The sequence below is a fragment of the Solea solea genome, chromosome 18, assembly GCF_958295425.1.
Source record: "Solea solea chromosome 18, fSolSol10.1, whole genome shotgun sequence".
Lineage (NCBI taxonomy): Eukaryota > Metazoa > Chordata > Actinopteri > Pleuronectiformes > Soleidae > Solea > Solea solea.
In genome coordinates this window covers 10012652-10030493 of record NC_081151.1, presented here as the reverse complement: position 1 = coordinate 10030493, position 17842 = coordinate 10012652, and the positions used below count along the sequence as shown (strand labels likewise).

Below are 17842 nucleotides of genomic sequence, written 5' to 3'. Positions count from 1 at the left end.
AGAAAACAAACATTGAAGAATGACTTAGGCCTGCAACCCACTGTCTTCCCTGTATCACTGTACCTCCAGGAGATGTTTCACCTCTCATCCAAGAGGCCTCTTCGGTTCAGACTAACTGGTGGGGGAAAAAAAAATCAGGTATTTCACCTCTGTATGCTGGATAACTGTGTGGAGATGTTGTGTTAAACAAAGCAGGTCAATCACCCCCCTGACCCAGTTTCAGGTTGTTATTTTCACCTAAGGCCAGTTGTTATGGTCACCTAACAGAAGTGAACAAAAACCACAAAAGTGGACTTCAACACTCACAAGACAGTCTACTGTATGTGCTGTATGTGGTACTGATATTTAGCAATTAACATCATGAAGTATATGAACTTAGAAGAACACATTAACACAGCTAATGTTTTATCCTTAAATGTATTAGTGGTTGACATTAATAAGTAAACACGAGACAAGAGGGTCTCTTGGACACATGACAAGTCAGACCATACGCTTTACAATAGGCATCCTGTATAGGACAGGAAGCTTGAGGGTCTGTCCTGCATATGGTGTGTTAAGTATAGATGTCTCTTGTTGGACTAAATGGTGATATTGTCCAAACTTTGTAGATCATGGGACAGTATGGTATATCCGGACCCGACTTGTTTTTCAAGTACGTTGCACCATGGAAACGGGCGAAAGGCGAGGGTCGGAACATGTGATGCCTACAATGAAAATGCTAGATAATCTATATATGGTAAGTTTCGCTTTTCTGGGGCAGAACTGTTGGGAGATTCGGCAGGAACACATTCTGTCTAGCTGGAGTCCTGCATCAGTGGGGTTTCTTCCTACATCATCAACTCATCACCTATCGTTCATAAGAAGAAGGAAGACTGACTAAAACGACAATCAACATAAAGCCCACTAGCGGGAACCAGCCTAAGAAAGGGGGGCACTTGCACGCACTTGCTGCCAGTTGGGAAACAATGGATAAAACCCCCCAAAACAATTTAAGCCACTTCACAAAAGGCTCGCCAAATAAAATCTATGTCTGTTGATCCACTGCTGCCTCCATCACTAAGTTCAAATGTGTTAGTAATCAACTAAGTGGCACAATTTTGTCGTAGTCATTGTTACAAGTACCGACATTTTATTGGGTTAGAGCAGGGGCCTCAAACTCAAATGACCTGGGGGACACTAGGTGTCTTTTTAACTTAAGTAAAAGTGTCAGTTTTCTTTAATGCTAAATGCTCCACTTTATATTTACCTGATAGAAGTTATTACTCATGTTTATCTGTCAGTCATTTGGTGAAGGTGGTGTCCTGAGGGATTATTAGAGCTCTGTTTATGAAAATAAATGTCTGGTGTGCGTGGACAGAAGGGAGCTTGTTTCCCGTTAGGATAAAAATCATTTTGTTTGGTGTCGTCTTGAACCTGTAGATGGTGTTTGTTTGATTGCACCGCAGAGAAGACGGTTTTGACAGCAGTTAAAGTGTTTCTCTGTGCTGATTAGGCCTGATATACACCGGGTACTATGAGGGACAATTTATAATGGCTCCTCTGACCTTTAGCTTGACAAGCACAAAAACCACTTTGCCTTGTTACACACACACACACCTGTGAGTAATTCTTGCACGTGCTGGTGTCCTGTGGAAACTAATGAATCATGTCTACCTTTGAGGAATCACTGGCCGCAGCTACATTCACTATATGCAATGTTGTTAATCCTGTTGGTAACTCAGGCCACACAGTCAAACCCACTCAGAGCAAGTTTATCAGTGACTCAGCATTTTAACATTACGAGTACGAAACAGTAAAGATCACGCGCAATGCAGTGTTTGTGAAAGGTCATTTTCTTTATAAACATATATTAAACTTCCTTGGGGACAGTGGCGACCCTCTCCGAGTGTGTGTTGTCTTTCAGGTGCAGTAGCATTTTTAGTATGTTTGCTGACACTCACTTACACTACTGATCTCATTGACGATACACACCCCGCTTATTTTAGATTACTTCGCTTATAATTATTAATTTTCCTAAATAAACAACTGCATGTATCCTTAACCTTAATGCTTAATAAATAAAAACAAATGGATACATATTAAAGAGCAACAACTAGAACCTAGAAATCAGATTTACAAATGGAAACACATAAATAATGTATCCAGTGTGCTGTTTGTTATTCTGTTGGATGTATTCTAGATTTTCTTTTCCATTTCTAATGCAACAGGAGAGGCTTCGTGACGCGCTGTTTATTATAGATGAATCAGAAAAAATACTGGAAGTAAGAAAGCTGCCGCTAGAGTGTGGTGACATCTCCTCACAGTTTGAATTCAAGCTCCCCTAAGAATCTTTTCTATTTTTCTATTTTTCTATTTTAGTGTGTGCTCTTTTTTTTTTTTTTTTTACATAAGTCTATTTTTTACAGTAGAGATAAAAATCAATTTTAGAAAAAGAAAAAGAAAAACAAACCTTTTCTGAATGAAGAGTGACTGTACAGTTTACACTAATTTCCTGGGTGTCCCGGGGACCAATTCATGTTTCTGTATGAGCTATGAGTTTTGTGCATCTCCAAGCCTCACTGAGGACATTCTGAATAGGCCTGTGATGAAGAAGCAGTCTGACAACATGGACTGATTCACTCTTTCTCCAGCTTCTATTTTGAAGCTTCATCAGAACAAAAAAGGACAAAAAGATTCACTTAAAGCTAATACATGACACGCAGCTTTATGCTTCACACTGAGGGCATAGCTCCTTTTAAAAATTAAAAGTAATTGTAACTGAATGCACAATTTGGGGGCCGGCGTGTCGGAGCTATTTGTTTGTTTGATATTTAGATATTGGTTTGATGGTGTTATTAGTCATTTAAGTGGATTGTTTTCTTGTTTTCATGACAATCAGATTTTCATTTCACACATTATTCATATCAGATGACTGGTAAGGGACCAGAATGCACCTGGGAGGCTCAATGTGGCCCAGAGAGGCAGACAGGATTATTTTGTTCTTTTGTTTGTTTGCTTTTGCACAGTAATCCACATACAACAACATCAATAACCTGGATTGGACATTACGTTTCTTTCTCCCACATAAGATTCATACCCACAATGCCATCGTGGTGTTTTAATTCAGTTTAGTTTGACTTTGAAACACCCACTACAGTGTCTAATCATATCTGTATAATACACTTCTTTTTCTGTATTTTCTGGCTAACATGACATGATTAATCCGACTGTCAAAGAGTAAGTAACAACACTGTGGGACTAATAAAGGACTATCTTATCTTATCTTAAGTACTTTCACAGCTTCACTCCGTTCTACTAAAAAGCTAGTGAGCAGAACAAAATACTGCAGATTTAAATGTGCCACTGGGTCTTTCTGCGTGAAGAAGAAAGAAAAAGGCTTTCAAGGCCTGCAAAGTGTTATATATATATATATATATATATATATATATATATATTTATATTGGGGCACATACACGCTCCTCCCTCTCTCAAGAAAAAGGGCACGGTGTGATTAAAGAGACAGCCCCTCCTCCAAAAACATCCTCTAAACAGCCCTCCTGCATGCAGGCCTTCGAGAACAGGAACAGAAGGTAATGTCGGTGTTGGGGCAGAGCCAAGAGCCCAAAGACACTGAAATGTAGGTTGCTGTGTTCCTGTACTTCACTGAGGCTGGAGACTCTGAATTTAAGCAGTGAAATGCCTCTTAGACTAAGTCACACACTGAGTTTACATGTGCAAAAGACACATCAAACAAGCACCGCTGCAAACCCAAAGAAAACAACCACATAAATTTGCCTCAGAACATTTCACAAACAACTTCATACCTCGTCCCGCCCTGTCCTAATTCTCAAAAGTTTAAATAAATGTCAGAAAGGGCTATTTTTAGCTGAGCCCATTTAATTGAACCGTACGGAGAACAATCTATTGACACGCTCCAGCTGAAGGGTGTGTGGGTGGCATTTCCACTTAAAAGCTGAAATGTGAATCATAATAAAGTGAGGAGGCAAAAAAAAGAGAAAAGCGAGGGAACAGGGCGGACTCCACCACTAGGAGCAGTGGGCTTACAAACAGCGAGCTCACAAAGCAGGAGTGATTCGTTTAAAGGGATTTTGTGCATGCTCCAGATTTAGCCTCGCTGCTTTGCATTTACATACACAGAGAGGATAAATAAAGAACACTTGGCGAGAGAGCGAGAGAGAGAATATGCAAGGGATGAGGTGGGTCCTTTAGAGACATACAGTAGAGAGATGGATGGAAGACTTCAAGAGAGATGTGAAGCATGTCAGTTAGAGGGACGGAGGGCGTTATTACAGGACAGCATAATGTTATTACAGGGGCAGAAAATTAAAAAGTATTATCTTTGCTCCAGTGAGCCATGTATTCCTGTTCTGATACATCTGATATAGCTGTGACAGAGAGACGCCCTCTAAATGCAGGTGTCTGTCTGACCATCTGTGGTCACAAATAATACACTAAATGTAGTGATGATCAATGTGAGGCTTCAGAATCTGGCTCAGGATTCTGATACTGTAATCCACTTTTCTGTATTCACGCTGTGTGTGTGTGTGTTACTCATGTTGTGGGGACCTTAATCTAGTTTACACAGGCACATTATGGGGACTTGTCTTCTTTATGGGTAAAAAACGAGTGCCCATTATGTAAACTGTGAAGGTGAAGATGTGTTGTATGGTTAGGATGAGGTTAGGGTGAGGCGACCAAAATAGGACAGAACTGGATTTTTGAGGAACGGGTCAAGTTTAGGGATAATATTTAAATCATGGTTAGGTTAGAGATAGGCATTAACCTGTTATGGTTAATGTTGGGTAAATGCAATGCAGCGTGTGTGTGTGTGTGTGTGTGTGCGCATGTGCCAAACTAATACAGCATGAGACAATGACTGGACATAGACAGACAGGAGCAAAAGCAGTGAATGACATCATGCACATGCTACTGGGCTTAGAGTCCAGAGACACAATAAGCTGGATGAGTCAAACACCCACACACAAAACACACACGCACACGCGCACACACACACACACACTTACCCTGTGCACTTCCTCATTGAACACAGTTTCATGGACACTGCAGGCAAAGAGCGATGTGGGGAGGTCACTCAGGTCCATCATCTCCTCCACTGCGCCATTGTGATCATTGTCCCCAAACACCATGTCCTCCTCCTCCTCCTCCTCCTCCTCCTCCTCCTCAGGGTCACTGCTGTAGGCCTCTGAGCCGTTGCTCCACACCTTGCAGGTCTCTCGGAGCATGTTGAAGCCTTTTTGGTAGATGGCTGACAGGGAGGTGGGGATCACAGAGACTGGGACTGAGAAAGGTGAGGCCAATAGATTAGAAGGTGAGTGCATTAGCGGAGTAAAGTACAACTAAGGTTGAAAAGAGTAGTGAAAGATTTGGCTCAACAAAAAGTAGTAAAATAAATTATGAGTAAAATTACTTGTGCAAAACAAACTCTGATGAAGGTACAGCATAATAACGCTAAATGTACTCTGAGTCAAATCTACATTATAAGAAATAATATGAAGGACTAAGTTGATATCTGTGCTGAAAGTAATGCATTTCAGCCAGGCACTTTTCTGCCTGTGGATAAATCTGATAAGTGATTATTGCAACAGCAGGTGTAGATATTATTTATACAACAATATTAAGCAACATAAATCCAATAGCCAGCCACCTCTGATAGAACGAATTAAAACTAAAATAGCAGAAAATGCAGAGATGTATAAACAACATGTATAAAATCTGCTGCTTTTGCATTTTCAAAGCTAAACTACATTATACATAAACGTATCTTCACTTTATTACTATTATTTATATTAAGTGCAACTCACCTTAATCATTAAAAAAGCTATAATTGTCGCAATTAACTAACTTTCATATATTCACTTTAGAAAAATCATTTAATTATTTATTTTATGAAATGTAAACACCCTCTTAGTGACTCTCATATTTTTCATCAACCCTCAAAATAGCTGACAGTCATAAGACCAAATGATTAAAATCTAATAAATTATAAATTAAAAGAAAAATGATGAATCACAATTGATTATCAATCAAAATATGGCTTGTCTCACAAAATTCCAGTCTTAGGCCTGACCACAACACTGTACTAGTCTGGGCATAGTGCGCCATCTAGAGGTGCATGTGACAAAATGCCATTGCTCGTCAGTATTTAGACCAAAATAACACCTAAAAATCAAACGTGTTTCAAGCATTAAGAAATACATGGCATCTCAAGAATGACGTGTGAACACAATACAAACACAGACATCTATAGCATGGTGTGTAAATTGAAGAAACCCCTGCGTGATACGCCGAGGACTCGCGCGACAGAAAACAAAAATATGACGGAAAAATTATAACAATGTCTTCAATATTAAGGATTAAAACGACTGAAGTTAGCTCAGAGTTACAGCAGAGCTCAACGATACTGTTAAAGTTACTGTTTTAATGTATTTGCATCGCTTCAAATCTAAACATTGACTCACCTCACTACGGTCAGTGAAGGCGGCACAAACAACTGACAGCACGCGGACGGAAATGAGTATTTTAATGTGATTTTTAAAGGAACGTCCGGGCAGTTTAATGGAGTTTCTGCTGGTGTTTAGCAGTTTGTTGTCATTATATCCTCAAACACACGGCTGCAGCCTACTCCAGCAGCGCCACCACCCGCAGGTGAAACCAATGAGACACCGACGAGACCTGGACACGACCAATGAGGCTCCACCGAGAGGGAGGATGCTTCGCTTCAAGGTTGGTGGCGATTAAAACAGCAATGCTGAGGCGTAATGTGGGGATAAAATAATAGAAATCCATGTCAGTTGGTGTGTTGTGTCACTCGTAGGTACCTTTACAAATATTCCATATTTTCAGGTGGTTTGCAGCTCTTTTTACTGTATCCACCTGTTGAATACACAAAATGAGGTGCCTCTCTGGTTTAAAGGGATAGTTCCGTTAAACTAAATATGGCTGCTTAAAGGTCCAGTGGGGAGGAATTAGTGACATCTAGTGGTAAGACTGCAGAGTGCAACAGACGGAGGACTGCAAACTACGGTGGCCTTTGAATACCAGGCCCTTAGTACTTAGTAACTCAAACTTAATGAGAACATGAACATGAACATTTCAAAAATGTAACTATAACATGTGTGTATATTTCATTTATTGCAGTGTCAAAAGTGTTTTGAGCTTATATTAAAAAATCCCTACTGAATAACATTGAAATAAAATGTATAAAAATGCTTATAATTCCTCAATAGTAAATGTGATTCTATTGTTTAATCCCTCAAATTAAAGCTGAGGTAAAAAATGTGTCTTACTGTATGTACATTAGCCACAAACCTTTTTTTTCTAAATTTGTCATCAGAATTTTTGACTTCAAAATGTAAGTCTGCTACATTTTTAATACTTACACATTTCAAAGGTTCAAACTTATTTATTATTTATATTTACTCTTGACAGGAATAGACCGACTGCAGTTGACCAGTGTCCAGTGTAAAGCTACCTTTCAAGGCACATTGAGAACAAAGTTGAAAATCAATAAATACAATAAATAAAAACAATTGCACCCATTGTTACTAGCTACAGTTAAACCCAGAGAACAAGACACTGTGGAGTGAAAACCACTTGTAGAAGAGGCAAAGAATAAAAATCCAAATGTTCATTGGCAAGTTTGAAAAATCTGCAGCTACATCTTCATGTTACTTGATCCTGGACGTCAGGGAGTAACTTAAAAATCCTGAAAGGGAGAACAGATACTACATGTTCCCATTATACATGAGTGAATGAGAACAAACCTGTTTAACAGTCGTGAGAGTGAGTCTTATCTGCAAATATCAAAGTGCGAGGCAGTAATACCTCTTTCTGCGGTCTTCATCCACAAGCATTAACTTTCTTCTTTTCATTTAGGAATGAATACAGCTGACATCTTGCCCCCTTATAAAAAAAACCCAAAAGTAACTGGAGAGAAGTGCAAAGTGATAAACACCCAGTGGATGCTTTCTTCCGGGATAATTGCTGGTCTGTTGTACGTGTGAAAACGACCAACCATGACTCGCTTAGTTTTTCAAGGTCCTTGAATGCAGGTTATGGTTTAAGTGAGTAAAGAAAGAAAACAAAAAGAAATCTTTTGTTCTAATCTTTCTTCATGTCAGGATGGTCATAAGATATATGAGTGGAGTTAGGGCCGTCGGGGGATTGTTCAAGATCGGTGACTGGTACAGTCACAGGAGCCATTCCATCGTTGTTGACCAGGGCCCCATAGGAGAAAGAAGCACCAAACTCTGGTTGCACCATCAGGCCCTTGTCATGAATAGTCGGCACACCTGGTGATGAAAATGTTCTTAGTGAAAATCCTCTAAAAAGGAACTGCAGAGCTGAAACTTCAATAGAAACTTCTGCCTAGTGTTTTGTGTGTTTGGGGTAGGTTTATTGTCAGATAAATTACCTTCTATTAGTTTTCAGAAATGTTAAATATTTAACTTTGCGAACTAAAGTTCATCTCCATTCATTCTAAATATACTGTATATCAACTTTTAGCTCTTAAGTGAAGTTCATACAAACCTTTAGTCATGTCCATAGTGACATACGGCTCAAAGGTCTTGGGCTTTTTCCTGTTTCTGGTGATGAGAAAGACTCCCAAGAAACACAACGCAGTTCTGTACAAAGCACAACATAATCAGTCAAAGCTTTAAATATTTCAATGTGAATTATCAAAAAAAAATCAAGGCAAAGGCAAACTTTCTATGTGAATTTCTTTAAACAGCTGACACCTTAGCATGTGATAATAAAAGAAGCACAGATTGTGACGAATAACAACATCAATGTCTCTGTTCTATTTAATTGTCTCATCAACAATTCAGGACAGTGTGAAGATGAGGCAGCGTGCATAATACCAGGACCGTGAAACAGAAGCAGTGGACATAATTTAGCCATAATTTGTTTTGCCGACAACACCCAAGTGTGACATGGTATACATTTCAGTGAAGGACGATGACTCACCCCAATGAAAACATGCAGATGTGAAGGACATCGTCTTTCATAAACTCTAAGTAAAACACCGCTCCTAAAACCAGAAGAGACACAGGAGATGATGTTCTGATTTTCATGTTCTGATGCTTCAGAGAGCCTTGAGAATGTCACAACTCACCAGCTCCCACAGCAAAGGTGGTGGAGAGGATGTAGTTGACACTAGCAATCAGAGAGGAATCGTAGAGCTTACAGGCTTGGGTGAGAAATCTAAAGGAGGCAATAACACAAAAACATTTATCAAGGCGTGCAATGTGGACAGTGACTATTCAGTCCCTTCATGGATTTCACAAGCTGTTTTTGGGATCGTTGTGACCGAAAACGCTTGATCTTGCAGCAGCTATTTCAAAAGGTTGCAATGCATGTAAAAAAATTTTAAGGCACTTTTTGCAAAGAATTGGCAAATACAGTTGATTTATCTATCTAACAACAGGTCTAGCCTGTCCTGAGCAATATATCCACATATTGGCAACACCTATGACTTATGACTACACCTCCCGTTGCAGATTCATGGTATTATTATAACATTTTCTGTGGAGACGGAAGAGGAGCACCTGAACCCAGTCCCATGACGCTTGTTTTGGTTAGAAGGAATCCTATCAAAAAGACAATGACTTCTGTTTTTTATAACTCATAAAAAAAAACACTTTATCTTTGGTCTTCCAGTATCTCACCTGGCTTGGAAGACCACTGAAGCCACCATGCACACAAGCATGACACTGAAGATGGGGTAGTCGAGCTGCATGTTGCCCTCGGCGGTGAGTACCAACATGCCCGACACCGCCTTCACTGTGATGACTGTGACAGAGCCTGTGTACCAACAACGAGCACAGTTAGAGACACAACACTGAAACTTTCAGTAACTTTGTTCAACATGTTCAGTAACATGGTAATGTATTCCATTAAGGCCTTGTAATAGCTTGACCCGAGAGACCGCATGAAATTGATAGGCTTTAATGCTGCAGACTCACCAAGTAGGGCGACCAGCAGCAGAATAATAACGACATAGTTAGTGTTACGCCGTTTGTAGAAGTACAAAAGCAGGCAGAACGTGATGATCTCCAGGAGCTGCCAGTAAGGATAAGAGCAACAATAAATTACTTTCAAATAAACAAAACAGTCAGGAAGTGAAGGAAAGAAAAACATATCTAACAGCCACAGACAAACATTTATGCTGAATAATATCACTGGACAACAAAACTAAGAAAATGGACATGCAAGGTTCTGGAATGCCAAAAGCACTGTAGATGACAGCAGAAGTATGCTTTTAAATAACACTACATAAGATAATTTAACCCTGTTATGATTCTGGGGGTGGGGGTGTACTCAGTCTTCATGTGAAATTCAAACGAGTTTCTCTTGCTTGATTGAATCAGAAAAGGAATTGATAACTCAGTAGTCACTGTTGAAAAGTCTATTGTACACGTTATATAAGGTGAAGGGACATGAATGCCAACGAGTGTTCACAAACAGACTCACACTCACACTGACTGTGCGGCACAGGATGTTTGCATTCTAACTGCATCTAAAGTAAACACTAAACTGAATCAATACCTCTGACCAGCTCAGCAGTAATAGAACAAGGGAGTCACCATATTCTGTACAGCAGTGTTCTTGCATTGCTTCTAAATGATGACAGTGCAGAAACATATTTCTCACGATACACTAAAAGGATTGTGTAGTTTTCATTCATGTGTAGTGATGAGAAATATCATGTAGAGACTGCTTCAGTGTGAATGAACATTTCTTACCAGATACAAGAGAACAGGCCATCCCACGAGGTGCCTCACAATGTTCTCTGCTTGGAGTTTTTCATGAGAGTTTGGTCCAAAGGCTACAAAGAGGTATGTTCCTCCTATGATTATGACACAGCCCAGGAAGGACAGCCCATAGCGCTCTGAAATAACATACAATACATAACTAATAGCCTCTAGTATTGTGAAGGAAGAAAATCTTGCAGGGTGTTAATGAAAACATGACACAGTTAGAAGTTTACCTCAAGATACAGTACTGTTTAAGACAGAAAGATAGTTCAGTATGTTGTATATATGAACACACTCTTTCACTCATTCAGTCACATACACATATGTTGAACTTACTTGCAAAGTCACTTGGTTTGGATTTTTCACGCAGGAAAATAAGACCCAAAATTGAGCTAGCTGCAAATGAAAAAAAAAAAGATAAATTAAAAGATTTTATACAGCTTTTCCAATTAAATCTTTCCATGTATTCTAGTGACAGTGGCCTTTCTGTGAGTAGCTGCCTGTTTGTTTTTCCTGCAATGTTAATTTATCTTCCAAATTCTCCACCAGCAAATTTCAGTAGTACAATGGACTTGAAAATACTCACTCAGAACAGACACAGCATTGAGAGGTGCTATGAGGGCGAGTGGGGCGTAGGCATAAGAGACAAAGTTTGCCCCTTCCCCAAGACAGGTCAGTACAAAACCACACCACCAGGTTTTAGTGGAGTAGAAGGCACGTGGATCCTTTGCTCCAGCTAATGTCACGTGGCTGTATTTCTGTGAGTATGCAGGTATGACAACAGTGAATGACCGAAGGTAAACAGAAACACTCTTGAAGTACACAAAGCTTAGAGCAAACATTTAGTGTAGGTAGACGTTGAGGACTGTAGGATTGTGTGTGTTCTTTAAAAATTTAAAAGATTTTTTTCTGTTTTTTCAGCGTCTGAAGTGTGAATATTTATATTAATTATTTGTTATATTCTCCATATAACAAATAAATCATTTAAACTGTATCACTGTGGTTTGTGGGCAAAACAAGACATTTGAGAACATCATCATTTCCAGGTTTGAGAAACACTGATCAACATTTCATGACATTTTATGGTCCGAATTATTACTCGATTAACTGAGAAAATAAACGAGAGATTATGAGTTGTAGCCCTAATTGAATGACTTATGATAAAATGATTTTGTCCACAAAGCCACTGCCTGAAGGCCGATAATGATACCGCAGAGATAGCTCAGCCTGTCAGGTACGATTTCTTACAACATGATTTTTACACATGAAAGTGAATGATAGAAAGACATGCGTGTATATTTGTTAAGCACTGTATATGTGAGACAAAATTAATGAACTTAGTGTCAGGAAGTTGAAAAATACTGAAAGTACATTTAAGAGAGTTTTTTTTTTCTATTATTATTTTATAAAAAATAATCTCAGTACCTGAATACTTAAGGAGATGCTGACGAGCACGTTCCCAAAAATAGAGAGTAAAGTCCCGATGAGATTTTCCTAGAGAAGAAAAACATGTTTAGAATGCACAGATGAAAAAAAAATCCAAAGCTGTTATGTGTTTAAATAGACTAAAGTGATTAGCTCACACTGTGATGAAAACAGTAAAAAAAAACAGCACACCTAATAACTAATAACACTGATAGAAAACTGCTTCAAGACAAATGAACAGAACTAGAAATTTCTCATTTGTTTTCTAAAAATAAATATTTTCTTTCCTTGGTGCTATGCAGTACTTTATTGACTTTTGACAGACATGCTGTGACACAAAGCAGCGCTATTTCGTTTTGTTTTTCATATACATTGAATATTTTTTTGAAAAAGTAAAACCAACATATTCGCAATACGATTAAAGCAATGAATAACTGTGTCTCACCGTGTATGAGCCTCCACTGATGTTGAAGATATCCATTCTGCTCTTGTTCAGAGGCACTTTACTAATTATCGACAGTGGGCGAACTGTCAAACATCAACTGTTTCATATTCTCGACGTTACCTTTTGTAATTAACGCTAATTTATTTGTGTTTCTTCGGCTCAACGATGAGAAAATAACCCTTCTTTGAGCTAGGATTCTATAACTTCCTGGTTGAGCTCGCTCGTTGACAATAGTATGAGACGTGACGTAGGACGTAGGTTACGACGTTGTTGTCACGTGACCACTCACTGACGGTAAGCAGGAAGTGTCTTCAAATTGTTAAGAGGGCAACTCTTTCCCGAAAATAACTTATTGATTTACCATATAATAGCTACAGAAAGGTTCAATAACATTGCAGAACAGTCTTTTAAATTTGCACACACATTAAGTCGGAGAACAGACAGTCTCCAAAGGACAAACATAGCACAGAACAACGTTGTTTTGTATTAAGGCAAAATCAGCGCTAAGTTTGACAATCTGGAATTACCTTTACAGACGTCATTTTGACTAGTTAAAACTACAATTTAAGATATCTGCAATTAAATTTTTATTAGGGCTCAACAATAAATAAAGTTTTTATTAAAAACAAATAATGTGGCCTACTACTGCAATTTTCTTAAAGCCAAAATGTGTGTCAAATTATTCATTGTAGATTAAATATTGTCCTGACCTATACACGTCATATGCTACAGACTGAAGAAAACATCTTTGTTTCTCACAGATGTGCAACAATATCACACAATAATCATTTTAAATATGTTGTTCAAGTGAAAATGGTATAATTATGTTGAAATTACCATTCCCTCCAATATCGTGAATCAAATCACGATTTCTGTTAAAACAATCGCAGTTCAATATTTAGATTAAATCATTCAGCCCTAGATTTCACTAGTCAAAATTACGCCACATTTATAGATTTCTACTATTGTATCTGCAACTGAATTGTAGATATTTCTAATTCCATGTTCAGATATATCTGCAACTTCATTCTGACGATATGAGGATATTTTAAGTTCAGCATAAAGCTTTATTTGTGTAGCACATTTAATACAAGGGCAACTCAATGTGCTTTATGTGAAAACAAATTAACATTTTGGAAACATATACATTTACAATTGAACAAAACCCAATTATAACATAAATGAAATATAAGTAATAAAAATAACAAAAAGTTTGACTAAAATTGAGCATAAAATATGATAGTGCAGCATAAACCCGTCATTTACTTTACAAATATTAAAATAATTTAAAGTGCGGAAGATTAAAATTTGAGAAACTCAGTGTTTTTAACCTGGATTTAAATAATATTCACATTTGGTGCTGATTTCACTTCCACTGGTAACTTCTTCCACTTGTGTGCAGCATAGCAACTAAATGCGGCTTCGCCATATTTGGTTTGAACTAATAATTAAAGATGTTTTGAACTTGAATCATGACCAGTCATGATGACATTATAGATATCTGTTACTGGAATTAGAGATATCTACATTTCAGTTGTGGATATTGTAGATATGTATGATGACAAACCCCATACACATGAATGGCAAAAGTGACATCATTCTGACTAGTAGTAGAAACTGAATTATACATATTTTAGTAGTTTTGATGAGTAAGAATGACAATGCAGGTTTGTGGTAGTGAATATCCTGTCTACTGATGAGAAAACCGCTTGCCATATAAAACTCCCATTTCTCCTCTACTCATTTTTAGTACAACAATGTGATCCCAATCAAAGTATCACGTCCAATCATTTGGTTTCATATGGATAATACAGCTAAGAGTTTATATTTATTATTGTAACTAGAGAGCAAGAAAATGGGGGTGATTTTGTTTTACTCATGAAGCACATTACTTTGTATGAAAAGTAAATACATTTCTTGCTTGTTGTTTGCAGTACCTCCCCTGGACATTAGGCTGTGCCATTGAGCTGTTATTGATCTCTGAGCACTTGTAAGTGACATTAGCCAGATGCAAATTCAATTGTTTTCTTCTTTTTTTTTTATTCCTCTGCTTTATATCCATTACAAAATGACGGCATGTTCATAAATTAAGTGACACATAAACCATGTCATCACCTGAACATATTCATCTCTAAAAGTGAACTTGACAACCTCTGCTCCACCTGGAAAAACCAAGATTATGACTGTGTCACCATGGCATCACATTTTTTTTGTCCTTGTCTTTGTGTCATTGCAGCAGCGAAGGAGGGACACGGTACACACGTCAGCAAGTGTTTCTATAACTGGAGCTGTGAAAAAAACAAAGGTAGGTCAATGTAGGGTGTGAGCTGCTGATTTAAAAGAGAGCAGAGTTTTCTTTTCACGTCTCATGTGAGCAACTGATGATTCACTGCTTCTAAATGAAATATTGTCATGAAATTATACTAACAAGTCGCTGTGATAATGCCACTGTGGGGTTGTTTTACAAGACGGCCTCCAATATAGTCTTTGCTTTTTTACTGTTCAAGAGTTAAACTGAACCAAACTTTTAACAAAGAAAAGAGAAGTTGCTCCGTCTCGTTCGTTTGAGACTTAAACCAGCAGAGGGAGTGAAACCCCATATTTGAAAATACAGTTGTGCTTGAAATAAAGTTACGACATTACTGTGCACATTTTTTGGGATTATTTGTTTGACTGACGTTTAATTTTGCTCCATCTCAGAACTTCCACTCTCCTTTGTGTGACACTGTTTTTCGCTGAGTTACATAAGAGCAATTTGTGGAATGAAGTATTTTGCCTTTGTGGTAAACATTCCGTGTTGCAAGACCTCGTCCTGAGCAGAGACAGAGCTTTGAGCTGATGATTATTAATGGAGCTGGCGAGAATGCAAAAAACAATCTGTATACGGTATAAAAAGATTATCATTCGATTGGAAATGAATGCATTTTGCTGCACCCCAAAACACTTCATGAGCACATCATTGTAATCTCAGTGTCAGTCTCACTTCTTTTTTATCCTGCAGCACCATTTTGCATGTTATTAAAACTGACTGCAGTGACACTTAACGTCAATCATTTAGTAAATGCGATAAAATGACTGCTTTCCGTCTAAATGCGTACATTTAAAACACCTCCTTCTTTGTTACTGCAGCTGTTGGAGCTGCCTTGGAGGCAGAGTCTATGGAAGAATTTGTTTTACAATGCCACAAATTCCAACTGTACATCTTCAGTCACACACAGACATTTGTGTGTGTGACTCCTTGCAAAATAATCCTTGCTGCAAATGAAATGAAAGGAAAAAGCTGATTTTACACAGGCTTTCTGTGGAACTTGTTCCATATGCTGAATTGATTAGTGCACGTCTGTGATGTCACATAATAACAAATTACAGTAGTGTAATCGTTTTAAAAGAGAATCCTGTCCCAGAACATTCACAGTATAGAGGATTAGGGTTAGGGTTAGGGTTAGGCTTATAACCCTGCTATGACTTTGTCCTGTGCAGTTATTTGCTCAGAGCTATCACATGATCTTTATTGCTGGAGGTCATGAAATTGCACTTATTTTTAAAATCAATATATGTGAGCACTTTTGAAAAAGAGTAAGCAGCACTACTTTGCGTGTTATTGAAGTAGATTGCAGTTTTTTTTTAATTTATTTTAAACTTTATTTCACCGGGAAAATCCCATTGAGATTAAGAACCTCTTTTTCAAGGGTGTCCTGGTTAAGAAAGGCAGCAGCACATAGGAAAAACTCGACAGTTACACATTTAAAACACAGAAAACAAATAAAAGAAAGAATATCCAGATGAAATTTACAAGCACATTATGAAAAACAAGTGCATTTAAATTAACTCAGATAGTTTCCCGTCTTTCTGCAACATATTTCATGCAAAAGGTGCACCCTTCGGTACGGGCATATGGAAGAGAAAGCAACAATTGATCTTGTGAACGGAAAAAGTACTTGTTAAGTAACACTTTACGTGTATAGTATGCAAAGTAGATATTATATCATTTCAAATCCAGTCTAAGTGCTGGTTCAGTTCTTCAGCAGCAAACAAACAATACTCCGAACAATAGCTAAATCAAAACAATACGGTTGTTTTTTCTCGTCTACCACACCTGTCACTGCTTAATCTCGTTCACAACCTCTTCACATCTTTTTAGAACGAGTTGTTGTGTTGTTGACCTAAGATTTCCATCGCGCACGCACTGATTACAGCTCCAACTGTGTGGAGAGGAGTTAAGTACAGATGTGGAACAGGTGCTTCGTTCCTCAGGGTGTTAACAGGTGCGTGGTTTTATGGAATGCAGGGGAATGGCTTTTTCCATTGTCTCAGATTAAGTGCTCGAGATGAAAAGACCCTTCAATTAACTTTTCAAATAAAGTTTTGAGAAGATAATGATACCAAGTGTATAAAACATTGACACATTGCATAATTTCAGGTTAAACACAATTTTAGAATATGGACAGTTTACATAGTACTAAGTAATTGTAGTGGTAGTGTTGATAGTAGTAGTAGTAGTGTGGTTTGTCTAGCTGTAGCTTGAATTGTTTTATGTACATACATACAGCATAAACCTCATATATAATATGCAACATAGTGATGTGTTGCTTAATCGTCACTTAATTAATATAGTTTTTTTTTGGGAGACTGAGAGTCCAAGGTAATACCTTAAAATGTTAATTTGTTTTTTTTCCCTGTAGCTGAACGAATGAAATAATCAAATTGATTGCTTGAAAAAAAATTAAATACATGATGTTTTCAAATGTATTCACTTTGATACTTGGCAAGTTATTCACAATTCACAATTTATTTTCGGTCTATAAATGATATAAACAACTATTGATTACTATTACTTAATTATTATTATTACTACATTTTGTCTCGAGGGACAAAATCAATGAAATCATTAATGATTACCTGGGCTCTCATCCAACAGGCAGCAGTGATTCACTGTGCTTGTTCCAGAACAGAGGTCATGTAGAAAAAGATTTTTATTTTATTGTTTATTGTTGTTTCTATGTTTTTTCAGGTTTCAGAGAATTTTCCCTCGATATCTTGTGTGTTTGTTGAAATTTTACACCTCTGGCTCCCAGTTGAAAAACCTGTGTTTTTTTTTTTTTTTTAAGTTATTAAACACTTTAATAACGATGTTTTTTTTGGGCCTTAGACATCCTGTAATTAAAATTTACGACACCTTTTGTCAACCTGGAAA

General features: G+C 37.7%; 2 protein-coding genes across 2 annotated transcripts in view; both read right to left on the bottom strand.

Moving 5' to 3' along the window:
- Positions 1–6629, bottom strand: part of rcan3 (regulator of calcineurin 3) — a 39142-nt gene extending 32513 nt beyond the window's left edge. Inside the window, exons 1-2 of the mRNA XM_058615976.1 lie at positions 6480–6629; positions 5025–5299 (exon numbers count right to left, since the gene is read on the bottom strand). Coding sequence (XP_058471959.1) covers positions 5025–5243 — 219 coding nt within the window. The 5' untranslated portion in view covers positions 5244–5299; positions 6480–6629. The remainder of the gene's footprint in view (positions 1–5024; positions 5300–6479) is intronic.
- Positions 6630–7371: 742 nt separating this feature from the next.
- On the bottom strand, positions 7372–12886 carry nipal3 (NIPA like domain containing 3). The gene is made up of 11 exons (XM_058615964.1): positions 12649–12886; positions 12204–12272; positions 11365–11536; positions 11115–11174; positions 10767–10912; positions 9987–10083; positions 9690–9825; positions 9137–9225; positions 8989–9052; positions 8551–8645; positions 7372–8312 (listed from the first exon to the last, which is right to left on the bottom strand). Exons 1-11 carry the CDS (start codon positions 12682–12684, stop codon positions 8122–8124), a joined length of 1155 nt encoding a protein of 384 aa, XP_058471947.1. The 5' UTR covers positions 12685–12886; the 3' UTR covers positions 7372–8121.
- Between the last annotated feature and the right edge of the window lie 4956 nt (positions 12887–17842).

What these genes read in the sequence shown, in the direction of transcription:
- nipal3 (XM_058615964.1), bottom strand. Translation starts at nt 12,684, where the DNA reads ATGGATATCTTCAACATCAGTGGAGGCTCATACACG. An exon ending in CAATGCTGTGTCTGTTCTGA is followed by an intron (nt 11,175 to 11,364) that starts GTGAGTATTTTC and finishes TTTCATTTGCAG; the next exon opens with CTAGCTCAATTTTGGGTCTT. An exon ending in GGCCTGTTCTCTTGTATCTG is followed by an intron (nt 10,084 to 10,766) that starts GTAAGAAATGTT and finishes CCTTACTGGCAG; the next exon opens with CTCCTGGAGATCATCACGTT.